Here is a 15,578-nt window from a genome sequence, read left to right on the forward strand (position 1 = left end):
AAAAACATAAAAAAAGTTGATTTATTTACTAATCCCTGGATTTGAAGTTAAGACATTGTTATACCAAGTTGCAAATAGACCTCAATTACTGTAAAGCATCGTCCCTCAGTGGAACCAGTCTTTAATAATACCCAGAAATATTTAACCTGTATTCAAGCAGGGATTTGAAACACAGCGCAAGAGTGAGAAAACCTTGTGTTTAAAATGAATCAGCCGAGATTATGAATGAATCAGATTTAGACCGTGTGATAATCTACTTCTTGACCCACAGAATCGAGTCAAATCCGAGAGTTCCAAGGCATCACTCTTTGGCCGGATTCTTTTACCCGACATAAATTTATCTCTAATGATTGAATGCCAGTTCTGCCATAGACTACGTTACGACACACGGCGATATGTTGCTTTCAGTAATTAGGACCAAGCCACCTACTTTAAAAGGCTGTAAGCGTGTGTGCGCGTGTTTGTGTGTAAAATGTAGGATTAAAAGCGCCATGCAAAGCATGCCTACACACACAGTATATTAATACCATGCATAATACTCTTAATCCTTGTTTCCTGCTGCGCCAGTAACAGGAGCCGGGTCACCGATTTATAATATATTGTCCGGCTATGGGCTCCATTAAAAACACATTTCAATGAACAAAGACCAAATGACCTCCTACTTCGGGGGTGGGGGTGGGGGAGTCGACCTCTATGGATATGATTAACGTGAACGCAAAACAGATGCCATGTGTGTTAAAAGCGCCCGGGCTGTGGGTTTTTTAATTAACCCTCCGTGGTGCCGACGAGCCAAGAAACGCGTTGGAGAACAAACGCGTCCCCCCCCCCCGCTCGGCACACGAAGGGTTAAGCGTGCGTGGGCTATTTATAGGGCCAGTTTCAAAACTCCTGGTGCAATTAGACAATTACTTAATTAGGTTGGTCACACAGAGGACAAAGAGGTTGCAGCTTCCTGCTCTGTTAACCTCTGGTGTCAGGGGAGGGGGGCAGAGGGAGAAAAAAAGTTTCACTTCCAGGTCAAAAGGTCGCAAAATGGAAATAATAATTGAAGCAATGAATCAGATCCATCGTGCCAATGAATTTGGAAGCAACAAATGTTTCTAATTTTCAATACATAGATTGCGTCCTTAACTGAATCGCTATTCTATAAACAAAATTTCCAGACCTGCACGTTATCAGAATACAGATCAGTTAAATATTTATATATATACTTTTTGGCGGGTACTAATTTTGTTTCTATTTAGTTAAATCGCCACGTGAGCATAGACAATATTTTTATCCATATACAATATGACCCCGCAGTATTTTTAACGAGTGTTATATTTATTTGTCAATAAAGTTTATTGTATGCTGCGAAAAATAATTCCTCAAATTGACGATAAAAGGTAACAGAAAAAAAAATGATTTCAATAAGAAAATCTAAAAAAAAATTTCTGTGGCTAGAACTTGAAACAGAAAATTTTGTTTTTTATATTAATATATTTATATTTTAATACAAAAAAAAACCCAGTAAATTTCCATAAATTCCACCATCTCTAAAAGTAAAAAAATTATCAGTAAATGTTTAGTGTAATTACATTAAAAAACTATTCACAGCAGCGTGCACAAAACTGTGTGAGGTCATCTCAAAGGACTTTGGTACCATAATGCATCTCACATTTGTCGTGGGACAATATTTCAAACTAGGTCAGGACTGAACAGGCAAATTTAGGGCTGTTGGCAGCAAAAAAAAAAAAAATAATACACATACACACCTGGGTATATACGCTGAATATATGGCTCTGCACTTCATCCATTGAGTCCATACCATAGGCCACCGTGCCCAGGTGGAGGCGTTTAAAGACCATTTCATTCTGAGTCAGGGTTCCTGAGGATGGAAATAATTAGCTCTAGGGGCTGCATTCACTAAACTGGGAGTTTGCAGCAGACATTGAAGTCACAAAACTGAAATATTCCATATGACGTGAATTCACCAAAAGTTCTTTAAATATTATTATTACTTACAGATGAATCGCAGCCCAAACTACACCACAATCCCCATCCGTCTCCAACTATCTTTAGCCATACATTAGTGTTTACAAAAACAATACAAATACCAAAAACCCATAAAACAGAAACCAAAAATGGTTATTAGAGGGGCATATAGAGAAAAAAGGGAGGAGAACATTTAGCTACGTGTATTATTTTTTTTTTGAAAGTTTTTTACTAGGAAGAATTCGTTTAGATGTCCTGGGGAGCTATATCCAGAAGCGGTTTTACATACAGAGTATACAGATTTAATAAAAGTAAATAGAAAAAAACAAACACTAGTAGACATGAACAGAATAAATAGGAATTAGTAAACTAATAACAGATACATTCTGTTTTTTTAGAAGTTGGGAAGACGCTAATTTTCATGGGTTTTAGGCTATTGAAGCGAGGGGCAGCTAGTAAGCATTTGGCTCTCATTTCAGCCCTAAAAAGTTCCTGTTTGCTTACCAGTCTTATCGGTGAGTAAGTACGAGATCCTTCCCAGTTGCTCGGGAATCGTGCTGGATCTCACTACCGTCCCGGGAATCTTGGGATCTCTGCGAATCATCCAGCTGTAGACGATCTTCCCCATGTCCAGATTGACACGCAAGCTGTGCACCAAGAACCAAGCATCAGTTCACAAGCCTACAACTCAACAATTTCTCCTAATACTTTTTGAAGGTTCTACAAGTGTCACAACTGAAGCTCCATAAAATGTTATTCTTGGCACCAATTGTTTTTCAAGTGTTCCCTGGGTTTCCCTGGGAAAAAAAAGGTGATTGGGGCTGGTTTCCAAAAGTTTCTGTCTGGCTCCTAAATTCCACCAACATTTGCCTAACATGTTTATTTAGCGATAATCAAAACTGATAAAAAACCAAAAATATATCACAGAGAAAACTTTCCTTCTACTGAAACACTCAGAGTGAGAACTCTGCTTTAAGTTACGATCCATACCTAATAGGAATAATGTTGGAAAACAGGAGGAGGAACCGGATGATCTGAAGGTACCAACGGCCTGCAAAATGCTGGAGAGCCACCATGACCAGCGATACCACCACCAGAGCACTGAACAGAATCTTCGTCAGGCAGTTCACTTCCAGATCAAAGAGTCCAATCTAATCAAAGAGAAGGAGAACCAATTTCCATCACTTTAGATTTCCCAGTCTGGGATTTTGTACGGAATAAGGGTAATCATCTGTGTCGGGGTTCTACCACCGTACATTTTATAACTAATCATGTATCAACTACATTTTTGTCAGTGTTCTTCTAACTTACTACTGGTGCCAGACTCTAGAGGAAGATATCATATTCATGAATTCCATATTGAAAATCAAGTCTCTAATGTAAAATGTTTATTCTCCTTTTATTTTAGTTAACAGTCTCACTCGCAAAGATTAATATCTACTATACTGGTGTCCATACCTTACTTCTGGGATTTGAAGTATTCATTACGCTGCGTTGTTCTCGTCCAGTGTATAAAACAACACCAATGACGGTTCCTGAAAGAAATCACAGGTAGAACAACATTTTGGACCTGATATATCAAAGCGCAAACATCTAGGGCCCACGCAATCCCACCGGGTCTTAAAGTAGGGTCCACCATACTTTCACAATAGAACATCATGCGTGTATGACCCTTTACCACTTACTGCGGCCCATGATGGAGATCCCAATACTGAAGAGAGGTTGGAAGCAAGATGGAGTTTACTAAAGTGGGTTCACCCAACTTTCTTCATTGCTTTGTATATTTTAAATGATTAAGGAAGAAAACCAAGAACCAAGGATATTTGTAGATAACAAAACTACATGTCTCAGAGTTCTTTGGGAGATAACCATAGGATTCTCTCGGTTGGAGAGATGAGAGATTTTCCTTGTTACCCGTTCATTGAGCAGTAGCTCAACGCGGGGCTCGATTGCCCAAGAGCCCTCTCACTAGAGTAAAGCATCCTTAAATTACATCTAAGTCATTAATCCAACGCCTCGATACGCCGTCAAGTTCTCAATATCATGTAAGAAGTCCTGTGAGCTGCTCACTCAATCAAAATGTGTTCTCAGCTCTGGATATACATGTTGGAAATTAAAACAAACACAATAGATTACAAAGACCGGTGGCAATCATTGATTTTATTTAACTTTTTTGGTTAATCTTTGTTTAAAAATGTCCTGGAGGGATGACCGCCCATCACTTTGTTCCCTCCTGAAGTCAACACAATTGGCAAAAATATAAATTTGACACTAATTTTCTCAGTGACACAATTATTTTCAATTATAGACAAATAAATCAGGGATTAAATTGTTAACATGCAGGGAACACGTCCAGAGGAAAGAAAGCAATCGTTTTCTTACCTGAAGCTATGACCGTACTGGCCCATAAGGTATTTTCAATGCTTAAACTCTCATTAATTGGGGGGTCGCTGTCCTCCTAAAAAACATTTAGAACATTTAGAAAAATGGGTTTCGGAGAGAAGACTTATAGGACGATGGACCATTTGGCTTTAAACTGCTCATACCCCACTGTGCGTTCTTAAACGGAAGGTCGGGGGTTTGTTATGACAAGGATACAACACATTTATGTTCACGTTAGGGGTAATTTCAGTAAACCCATCAAATGGTCCATTTTAATCAATATCAGATAGCTCCTGATGGTATGACGTTCCCTGAGGTGAATAAGCAAAAGAAATAACAAAGAAATAACAAAAAAAAAAGAAATTAAAGTGTTTTGTAAATTAAATAGGAGATTTTTAGATGTTTAAAATCGAAATTATATATTCTGAATAATCATTTTGAGCTGGTTTCTATAGAAAACAATGGAAAGCTTCTATAACCCAATACATACATACATAAATATATAATAAATAAAAATAGGGAAGATTTGAAAAATAAATTATAAAAAGAACTCACTCTTGTGAAGGTTCCAGCAAAATTATGAATGTCAATATTCGGTTCTTCTGCATATACGTAAGATCGGATTTGAAGCAAGTCCTAGAACATTTACAGAAGGCAAAAGCGAGTTGGATGATGGCATTCAATTAGTATATTAGGAATTTTATTAAAAGAAAGGTATTAAAATTATCTTTAAATTTAATACGTCCCAAAATATTTTTATTGTATTTATATTAGGAATTTTATTAAAAGAAAGGTATCATAATTATCCCTAAATTTAATCCATTCCAAAATATTATTTTAATTGTATTTATATTAGGAATTTTATTAAAAGAAAGGTATTATAATTATCTAAATTTAATCCATCCCAAAATATTATTTTAATTGTATTTATATTAGGAATTTTATTAAAAGAAAGGTATTATAATTATCCTTAAATTTAATCCATCCCAAAATATTAATTTTAATTGGATTTATATTAGGAATTTTATAAAAAGAAATGTATTATAATTATCTAAATTTAATCCATCCCAAAATATTATTTTAATTGGATTTATATTAGGCATTTTATTAATAGAAAGGTATTATAATTATCCTTAAGTTTTATCCATCCCAAAATGTTATTTTAATTCTGTTGAATACTCATTACACGTTATGTGGTATCAAAGCGTCACCTCGTCACCTTATGGCTCTAGAACTTTAAGTAATCAAAAATAATGAAGTTTTAATGTGCATATTTCAAGTAAGAGAGCTATATTAGGATTTAGAAAATAAAATTAAAAAAAGGATTTTTGGAATATTGTACACTAAAAAGTTTTTTAAAATGTGAATTTTTTTTTTCCTTCAAAGTAATAAATTATGTGTTGAATAAACACTAATAGGGCAAATTCAAGAAAAATTAACATCGCCGTACGGTCAGCTACAGTCCACAGAGATTCTAGGATTGTCACATGTACGAGAGACATCTATATAGCGAGGTGACAAAAGTCTTATTGTATAACCCTCTGTGGTTTCCGATAAAAGGGACAGATATCCAATATTTGAACAGTCGCCAATAAATTCTACCCCCTCCACGTGTTTGTTTAGTACGTCAAACATAAACATTCCTTCATAGCCGCGAAAAAGCGGCGTTATTCTTAGAATAAACGTATTTTTACTTCACCAGAAATAATGAAAGATGAACCATCTGGATACCCTCAGGCGATGAATTAATTATTGACAGACGACGTTACAAGACCCGGCAACTTAAACTGGTCATTTTCATGTAAATAGAATTTAATGGGTCAATGTATGCCCAGATAGACGTGGAGTCTACACGGTGGCCCAATGGGTTCTTTCTACTAAAAATATATGAATTATTTTGGGTATATTACTTGCTTTTATTAAAAAAGTGTAGCAAAAGTAGAACAAATTAACATTAGAATAAATAATGATTTTATTTGTTTTCTTCTCGTTGGTGGGATGTCACCATAGATCAGGGTCAATCCAGAGCTGGGCCTCCTTGATTTAGGCAGGTATGACCACAGCGGGACATCTAGTGAAAGATGTAGGCTGGTTTTCTACCTTCCCAGGTTCATTTTAATAAAAATAGAGGGTATTTAGGTGAAGCTGGCTTTATTAATAGCGTGGCGAGTTTGGCAAATATGTTTTTTGAGCCATTGTAACAACTGCGTCTTTGGACTGGGACAGCTGATCTCCGGTCATGTCAACCAACTCTGCTTGGAAAACTAGAGACACGTTTCATGCTGTTTCTATACACATTATTGGGGCTTTTAGGGCTGTAGAACCCTGCGATACCCTCATACCCAGCAAACATTCTGAGCTCCTAGAAAAGAGGGGCATCAGGGAAGGAAAGAGGGGCAGAAGGGCTTGGAGACCAAAGAGGGACTGTCTCCCTTAAAGAGGGACTTTTGGAAGAGGCGCTGTTTACTTACAGCTGCCGTGGGTAGCCTTTGGGTACAGGCCACGGGCAAACGTAACTTCCAGTCTGTCTCACCATCCAGCTGATCCGTACGCAAGAAGCAGGACCCTACAAACAGAGTAACATTCATTAGTAAACTGAGATCCATCACCTCCCTTAAATAAATAAATATTATTATTAAATAAATGCTCACTAATAAGTTGAAGGAAACAGATCTTTTAGTACACATTTACCATTTTTTTCGGATGTCCTGAGAAATATCATGTCAGCCGGTATCCTTTGATTCTACAGAAAAATAAGTACAATTACGGTATTTTATATACATATATGTGTAAAATGTAGAACCCACAACCTCTCCCCAAAAAACAAAACAGATTGTATAGGAGATTATATAAATAAAAATTCATAAGAAAATTCTAAAAATTGCAGATCCATGTGTTTTTTAGGTTTTTTTTGGAATTTAATTTTCTGAATGCTCGTAATTTAAGGTAGAAATAACACTGGGAGAAACGCATAGGAACAAACCTTTTCCACAATAATTAAGTCTCCAACTTGAATGCTGGAACTTCTGACTTTCACAGTACCTACAAAAATAAATAACACAATTATTTTTATGTTTTGTTGTTTGTTTTTTTTGTCCAAAAGTAATTTTAATTCGCCATTTTGGATCATCTTTAAAAATAAATCTAGGTCTCATAAGGAGATGTATACACTCATTTTATGAAAGATATACAATTTATCATTTGTAATCCAAGCACGACCTCTGTTTTTCATAGCGGTTACCATTATTTTGTGCTTCAAGTCTATTTGTGTTGACCAAGGTGCCAAATTCTTGAGGGCTTTTAACCAGATCTTAATAATTATAATAAGACCTTAAAAGGCATCCACCTCCCCATTAGTGGCATGCGATAAATTATCAGCTAAAGTCCGCTTTATGACCAATGTCTGGTTAATCTCATGAAACGCTTGTTTTCATTGATTGGGTTTCCCAAGCAATTCGATGAGGAACCTAAAACTCAATTCATGACGCGGACAACACTTATACTGTACCCAGGTTCATGGACTAACAGGTGGAAATGAATCATGTAGTCATGGATTTAATTTTAATCTAACTGATCCTTTTATCAGGAAACACATCTCCTGGAGGTTTGGAGAACATGTCACATCTTCGACTTAATGAAAGCTAAGAGAACTTCAGATTAACCAATCGGCAATTATCTTTCCCGGTCTGAACAGTAACTTATTACTAGTTAATACTTTTTATTTAAAATAAAATAAAAAAATGTTTAATAATATGTTTTTCAGGATAGCCCAGGGAGATTTTTCTCCTGGCAGTGAAGAGGTTCGATGTTGTCCAGATGTAACTGAACTAGAAATAGTACAGATGTTCGACAGAAACAGGGGCGGAAGATAACCAATTAGTACACCTGAAGGTTCTACCACAAACCTCAGCTCCCTGGGCAGCTTTTTTTTTAGCTGTCAGTAGTAATTGGCCAACAGAAGTTCCCTACTGTTCTCCAAGCCTCGGAGAGGAAGCGAGAATCATAGAGAGGCCACAAATCTGACCTCTGGTTGTGAGTTTGCTGTAGATCTGCGAGTTGACTTCCTTATCACGTAAGAAACATCGGAATTCTTCCACTGCCTCCCGAATAATGGTGACGGCCAAGACAAACCCCTAGAGAGAGAGAGAGAGAGAGAGAGAGAGAGAGAGAGAGAGAGAGAGAGAGAGAGAGAGAGAGAGAGAGAGAGAGAGAGAGAGAGAGAGAGAGAGAGAGAGAGAGGGGAAAAACGAATGTCTCAGTAATTCAGTTAGACGTATTGGCATTCTAGGTATAGAATAAAGGCACTGCGGATTCTACGATGGAGAACCTGATAAGTTCTAAAACCTTTTGCAAATTTTTCGACCTATGAGGCTAGTAACACAACGAAAGACAATGATATATTAATTATAAACTGTATAGAAACAATAAAATTTGACAGCAGATAAGAACCATCTACCAGTCTACTAGTTTTTCCAAAAACCTTAATCAGTCGTTGGTCTCGTCTTGGATTCAGGAGCCATTTGTCTATCCCATGCGTGTTTCAATTCCCTCACTGTATTTACCTCTACTGCTTCTGCCGGGAGGTTGTTCCATTTATCTACCACCCTCTCAGTAACTTTTTATTTTATTTTTTATTTCATCTATACTCTTGCAAGGAGACAGGACAATTTCCAGGACCCCACCATTAATTAGGATACACTTTTTTCCTTTGGTTGGTGAAATGTAAATCTATATATAGTATTGGATGAAATAAAGTACACAATGTCATTTATTTGTAATAAGTTACCTTGTGGGCAAATTTGGAATTTTTTTTACTAAATGATGCTATAGCGAGTAGGAGGCCGACTAGCCACCAGCATTTGAAACTATTAATACTTTCAGAATATACCCCAGAAATGATTTACAAAATTTCCAAAGTGACTAACCAGGTATTTTTTGGGATAGCATAAACATTTCCCTCTTCTTCAGACATCATTTGTAAGGGTAATAATTCTACGTTAGTCACTTTTAGGTCTATTACACATGGGGTGGTATTTTCTGGACGTTTAAAACACAGCAATATTTCTTTCTTTCTGATCGTGTCCCTTTAAATTATCCATATTCTCATTTTTTATAAATGTAGAACTAAGTGCATTTTTAGAATGCGGATATTTTCACTCACCAAGGGAACCCAGAAGGTATACAGAGGACCGAGACGCATCTCCGGCACAAACTGCGAACATGCCAGGAGCAGGAAGTAGAGATTGAAAAAGTATTTGAACTGATTGAAAAGGATCTGAAACAGAGACAGAATTTTAATATTTAAATGAGAAAAAAAAGAATAGTAAAATATAATATACAGTATTAAGAACTGTAATGTGAAAAAGTGGAATTTTAAAATATATATATATTTTTTTAATTTGTTTTGACTTTTTTGAAATTCCATTAGGCATTTTAAAAAAAAAAATGTCAAAAAAAGATTTAAAAAAATGATACATTTGGCCAAAGCCCCCACATCTGCTGCACCCCCTGCTGTCAAATAATTAAGTTCACCAAACCCTCCAGCCTGCAACAAGTCTCCTAAGTGGTTGGGGGAGGTGGTGCTGATGTATTGGTGACCGAAGAAGACAGCAGGAGATCAGACACATGCCGAGAACCTTGATATTTTGAAAATAAATTAGTATATATTCAACCTCACACTCATCACATTGTTCACGAAAACAAAGAAACAAGAGCGGAAAAAGTTACAGCCACCCAGGAACCTGGAGATACTGATCACCGCTACTCTTATGGCGATGTCATTAGTCTTCATCGGGCCGTGATGTGTTGGGGTGGGTCATGACATTAAAAGGCAAGAGAAAACAAAAAAATTAAAAATATTATTTGGTATGAAATCTTATTTTTTAAGAGATTGGAATTAAGTGATATATAAAAAAAAACGCTTCTAGAGAATTAGCTCAAAAAGTTTAGTTTTTGCTTTTCAGTAACCCACTTTTACTTTTGTTGGTTCCAACTTAGGTACTCCCAATTCAACTTAGAAACGGAGCAATAAGAGACAATTGTGTAGCTGAGCATGGTAAATAATCTTACCGTACCCCCAAGGACCACCATACTTTTTGTGCCACCACCACCACTGCCTTAATTATTACTTCCCTTCCCGGCATTTCGAGAAACAAGTAACCCAGTTCTTACCCCCGGGAGAAATGTGAAGAAGTTGTACTTCTGATTGTTGATGACATTTCGAGGATACCTCTGCTCCCTTTTTTCTGGGTGTCCGAGCCAAACTGTCCGAGGTTTCAGTTCTCCACGGCCACAGCACCCCAAACATTCACAGCACCTAAGAGCAGAAGAACTTTAAGAGTTAGGTCATTGTTATTATCACGTTGGGAGTTTGTTTCTCCCAACCAACACAAGCGATTTAGAGGAAATACCCCTTGGACTGGCAGAAGTCATTGCTTGATCCCGCAGATATGTGTAAGATCACTCTTGTAGGTGATCAAGACATTCTAGGCCAGGGGTGTCCAACCTGCAGCCCTCCATCTGCTGCAGGACTACATCTCCCATACTCCTCCGCCAGCCCCTTAGCTGAAAGAGCATTATGGGAGATGTAGTCCTGCAGGAGCTGGAGGACCGCAGGTTGGACACACCTGTTCTAGGCGAAAGGGATTTGCTTAAGTCGTTCTAAACAGGTCGATCCAAACATCTTAGAATCTGTTTAATTTTGCTTTAAAAATGTTCTTTCTATTGTCTAAGAAATGCAGATAGATTAGCAATAAAAAAAACAATAATAATAAGCAAAAAAAAAAAAAAAATTCTATTTATTAATACATGTTTATAACTCTTTAAAAAGTTATCAAGTCCTACGTGTCCTTTTAAGATTGTATATCACATCCACAATACAACATATGATGATAAGTAAGACGAAATGTGCGCCACCAGGATGCATGGAAAGTTGGCGGACGCACAGAAGACTGTTTACACAATGAGTTGGCCAAGTCTCTCGACAACTGAGTCAACAATGTCATATATAATGTCCACCTTCCCACGTGAGAGTTCCCTCCAGACCTACGGACCTGTTTGTATCTTCATACAAAAGGTCTTCTCTTTAGTTCCCGGCGCCAAAGGTGGATATATATATATTGAGAGGTACAAATGAGGAGAGAGAACAAAACTGATTTTCCAGCAATACGGGCGCACGGAACATTCATGTTTCACTCTCAGACTCTTCCTGCTTACTATTCAAGATTATCAGGAATTGGGGTCCCAATATACCCCAAAGGACCCTAGATGCTCTAAGCACAAAATTGTTGCTCTCCCCCCAAAAATGTATATGTTATTTACAATATTTTTTCCCTGCAAAGAAGCTTTTTGTTATTCTAATTACTAATAAAATGCCATTTACTCAAAATTTGTCTTTTTAAAAAAGCATATTTACCCCACCTCTGTAATCCGGGGGGTATTTTCCAGTTGCACTTCACTGGGGATTCCTTTCAATTCAACTACCAGATGACTTTTCATCTCCTATGACCCTCTTTTATAGACTATCATTGTGGTAACTCACCAATGGTGGCAACCAAATGGTTATAAAAAAGATCTTTAAGGAAACCATGAATTGTCAAGATATTCTGAATAAAGTCACCTGTATTCAAGCAGGGATATCGGCTGTGATATAGCTGTTAGAGAAGCACCAGTTGGTGTGCTCAGATATCAAGATGGCATTAAATCAGAGTAGAATATGACAAATTTAGCCAATAAGTCACAAAGTTGCTATCCAAGTCTCTAACCTCGCACCCTAAGCAAAAGTGCCCCCTTTGGCCATTTGTAGTGTTGGGGGCTACGGTTATAAGATCATTGAACAGGTTAAGAAAAATTGGCTATTCTGAACACGTGGACATTTCTTCCAGATACAACAACAGGGCTCTGACAAGGAATACAAGAAATTCCAGTTTAACCAGTTTAAGAAACATATTCATTACCTTCATACAATGGATTCAGAAGTATGTCTAAACTGGACGTGTTTTTGGCCTAATTTGAAAGAATGCAGTTTAAATTTCAGGACTTACGACATATATTTTTCAAACACCTTGTTTTTTATGAATTTAATAGGAATTAAGTTGTTTCATAAATAACCGATAGCTGGGTTTCGTGGAAAAATGGCTAAAAGTTAACAAGTAATAACCACCCATGTGGTTCTACCATACGTCCTCTTCTGTGCCCTACAGCATCACAGCAAACGTTATACTATTTATATAATTTTCAGCAAACTAACATAAGCCGAACATGGAATGGCCGAGCACAAGGTAGACGCCACGTCAGATTTAGAGGAAAGCCTCCATGAAAACAATAACAAAGTTTTTGGCTCCGGTTCTACATTGTCGAAACACAAAGTGGACTTAGTTTACCAAAAGCATCTCCTTACTTCACTCCTCCATCCAAAACCAGGCCGACTCGGCCAGTTCTTTGACACCTAAGACTCCGTCAGGATCCGTACCGAAGGTGGTCCCAACATGAGCAGGTGGACTAGGTTTGTCTTGACCTGGTCCATGTTGAGACTCATCGTTGGGCAATAAGGAAAGTGATCATTGTCTTCCTCATAGGTATTTACGTATGTAAACTGTATACACTGCCACCGTGATATGATATACACAACACGTCTTTATAATACCCTACACAATCTTATCGTTTCCTCAAAACTCATTAATGCTGTTTCATCTCCTTTGCCAACAAATTCTGTGAAGATCTGCGTCAAGGCTTGTGCTGGCTGGGCATATCATACCTCCCAAAGTTTTAAAGGGCCAAAGGGGGACACTATTGTATAGAAAGTATGGCTAGAGGTGTGACTTTGTGACCTATTGATTTTTTGTGTAATCGAGTAATTTGGAAGAATAATGACACTGGGTTCTATTCACTAAATAGAAGGAGTTTGTAGTGGGGAGTAATGTTTCCTTCCACGAAATCTCTTGTGTTTTATCAAGGACAAACCCTGTAAGAAGCCCTGAGTTGGCCCGGCGTCAGGCCGCTGATTAAACTATGTATTTTATAGGGTCAGCTCAACCCTTCCAGCAGGAGGAACTCACTCAGGTGCGCCCTTTATAATGCATAGTGGCATCAGGAAGTTTAATGAATAGACCACATTTCCAGTTGTTCTTAAAGATATGATTGTGGCTTTTGGAGCAGCAGAACACAAGGGTTTGGGACTCAAAGAGGGATTGTATCAGCTAATCAGGGACATTTGGGTGGTACTCTATATGAGGTCACTGGTATGATTTTCCAGAGCAGAGAGGGGTGTATCTGTATTCAGTAGAACGCCGTTTGCACCACACCTGATTATACAGTGTGTGTCGTCACATCTGTTCAGATTCCACCTTCCATAAACACTGCAAACCATAAGATAATCACAACATAAATTCATTTAAAATTTATCAAATCCACTGGAATATATACTACCAAATATGGTGATTTGGCCAGCTGTTTTATGAGGTCAGCTATGAAGATATGACACGGGTCCAATTCAGTGAGTTTTCTTTTTTAAAATCCATTGGCCAAGACCAGTAAATTGACCCAGTAATAATACAGCCCCAAACGCATTTGGGTGAATACACCGTCCAGTCCTGTCTAACACAATCCTCAACCACAGTGCCTTGTGTGAGGTCATTATGTGATTTCATACACTCGTATGACATCACTGTGTGACATCAGCGATTATACAACCAGCAAGTCAGCGTACGTTAAACTGGTGAGACACTCTTGATGGTACCTAATTCTCCATGGGAAAGTGAGGGGGTTTGTCCTGTTTCCCTCACCCTTCTTTCTAATAGAAACACCCGAAAGGAGCTTAGAAAGAATCTAGTTGGGGTGTAAATGCTGCCGAAAGTTCATGTTACTCAAGACACCCCAGTGGCAGAAGGTTGAACTGCAAAGCTTCCAAGATTGGCTCACAAACATTAAATCAGAGCACTATGGGCCACTATGAGGAAGTCTTTTTTGTTTTACTTGCAATTCCACATATAGCCACTGGGGTGTCAAGATTAACATAAACCTCTGAAGGTATTTGTACTCGTACCGGATCCCTTCTGTGCTTCCTTCGTGTGCTTCTACAAAATTCCTTTTGGGGGTACGCAAATTCCGTTTATTGTTCACCAAATGGGTTTTGGGCGGCTCTACAAACCCGGGAACGTGGAGGCGCATACCATCTGCCCTCCTCAGGTGATTTCCCCCCTTCTAATATGAACGCTGTTCTATAAACACTATATCATGTCCTACATTATACGGCGAACCACATATATTACGTATCTACAAAATAAACACCAGAAAGCATTGAAATACATGAAAAAAGGTGCTTGTCCAGTCAAAATAAATGCAGAAAACGTAAAGCCGACGACGGATATGGATACATACAATGTTGTTTCGTACGCGAAGGCCTCCATTATATACACACCTCTCATTCATTTCGACAACAAAGGGTTAAATAACGCTCCCATTGTCTGTTCTAGCTAATCGAGTCGTACCGTCATTCGCTGTCCTTTCCGGGTGTAGGTGACACATCGCCCCCCTTTGATTTGATTAGAGCCGCCGCACCTGCAGCTTACCGAGCTGCAGTAGGAAGCGATCCCTGCATACATTGTATCACAACAGAGACATGTCCTCCCCACCCTTCCCTCTAACACCAGAGAAGGCACCGGTTACCGGAACCCCGAGTATTTCAGGCCTCTTACCCCCTTTTCTGTTTGCTGTCCTTTCTCTTTTTCTGCCTGACAGGTTGCAGGGGGATATTATCCGTCATGTTGGCTGCTAAGGCTATGGGTGTTGCTGGGAAATGGGAATGTTAGGACTGCAGGAGGAAGGTGGAGTCTTCCTCCAACCCTCTGGATCTCCTGGTAACTTCCTTAGTCTGGCAGCTAGTAGGCGCTGTGCTACTGCTGCATCACCCAGCCCTGGCTGTGTTCATTCAGACACAATGGCTGCACCTCAATTAACCCTATCCTACCTTTCCCCAACGGCTGAGGCCATTTTAGTTGCGGTCATTTAAAAGGAGGACACCTATGAATTATCATTATTATTATTATTTATTGTTTTATATATCGCCATCGTAGGACAGCTTCACAGGAGTCTTTAAAATACATGCGCCTAAATTAACCCCATCCTACCTTTCCCCAAAGGCTGAGGCCATTTAATTGCGGCCATTTAAAAAGAGGACACCTATGAATTATCATTATTATTTATTGTTTTATTTATCGCCATAA

At 38.2% G+C, this 15,578-nt stretch overlaps 1 protein-coding gene across 1 annotated transcript in view; it reads right to left on the reverse strand.

Moving 5' to 3' along the window:
- The window catches only part of LOC149280953 (putative phospholipid-transporting ATPase IIA), a 32,559-nt gene extending 17,441 nt beyond the window's left edge, over positions 1–15,118 (reverse strand). Inside the window, exons 1-13 of the mRNA XM_089499871.1 lie at positions 15,051–15,118; positions 10,528–10,672; positions 9,518–9,631; positions 8,381–8,489; positions 7,340–7,398; positions 7,048–7,099; positions 6,828–6,922; positions 4,912–4,992; positions 4,357–4,432; positions 3,433–3,509; positions 2,965–3,125; positions 2,479–2,621; positions 1,755–1,867 (exon numbers count right to left, since the gene is read on the reverse strand). Coding sequence (XP_089355997.1) covers positions 1,755–1,867; positions 2,479–2,621; positions 2,965–3,125; positions 3,433–3,509; positions 4,357–4,432; positions 4,912–4,992; positions 6,828–6,922; positions 7,048–7,099; positions 7,340–7,398; positions 8,381–8,489; positions 9,518–9,631; positions 10,528–10,672; positions 15,051–15,118 — 1,293 coding nt within the window. The remainder of the gene's footprint in view (positions 1–1,754; positions 1,868–2,478; positions 2,622–2,964; positions 3,126–3,432; positions 3,510–4,356; positions 4,433–4,911; positions 4,993–6,827; positions 6,923–7,047; positions 7,100–7,339; positions 7,399–8,380; positions 8,490–9,517; positions 9,632–10,527; positions 10,673–15,050) is intronic.
- Positions 15,119–15,578: the final 460 nt, after the last annotated feature.

The sequence above is a fragment of the Sceloporus occidentalis genome, unplaced genomic scaffold (genome assembly GCF_023333645.1).
Source record: "Sceloporus occidentalis isolate IW3139 unplaced genomic scaffold, rSceOcc1.0.p SCAF_143, whole genome shotgun sequence".
In the NCBI taxonomy this organism is placed as follows: domain Eukaryota; kingdom Metazoa; phylum Chordata; class Lepidosauria; order Squamata; family Phrynosomatidae; genus Sceloporus; species Sceloporus occidentalis.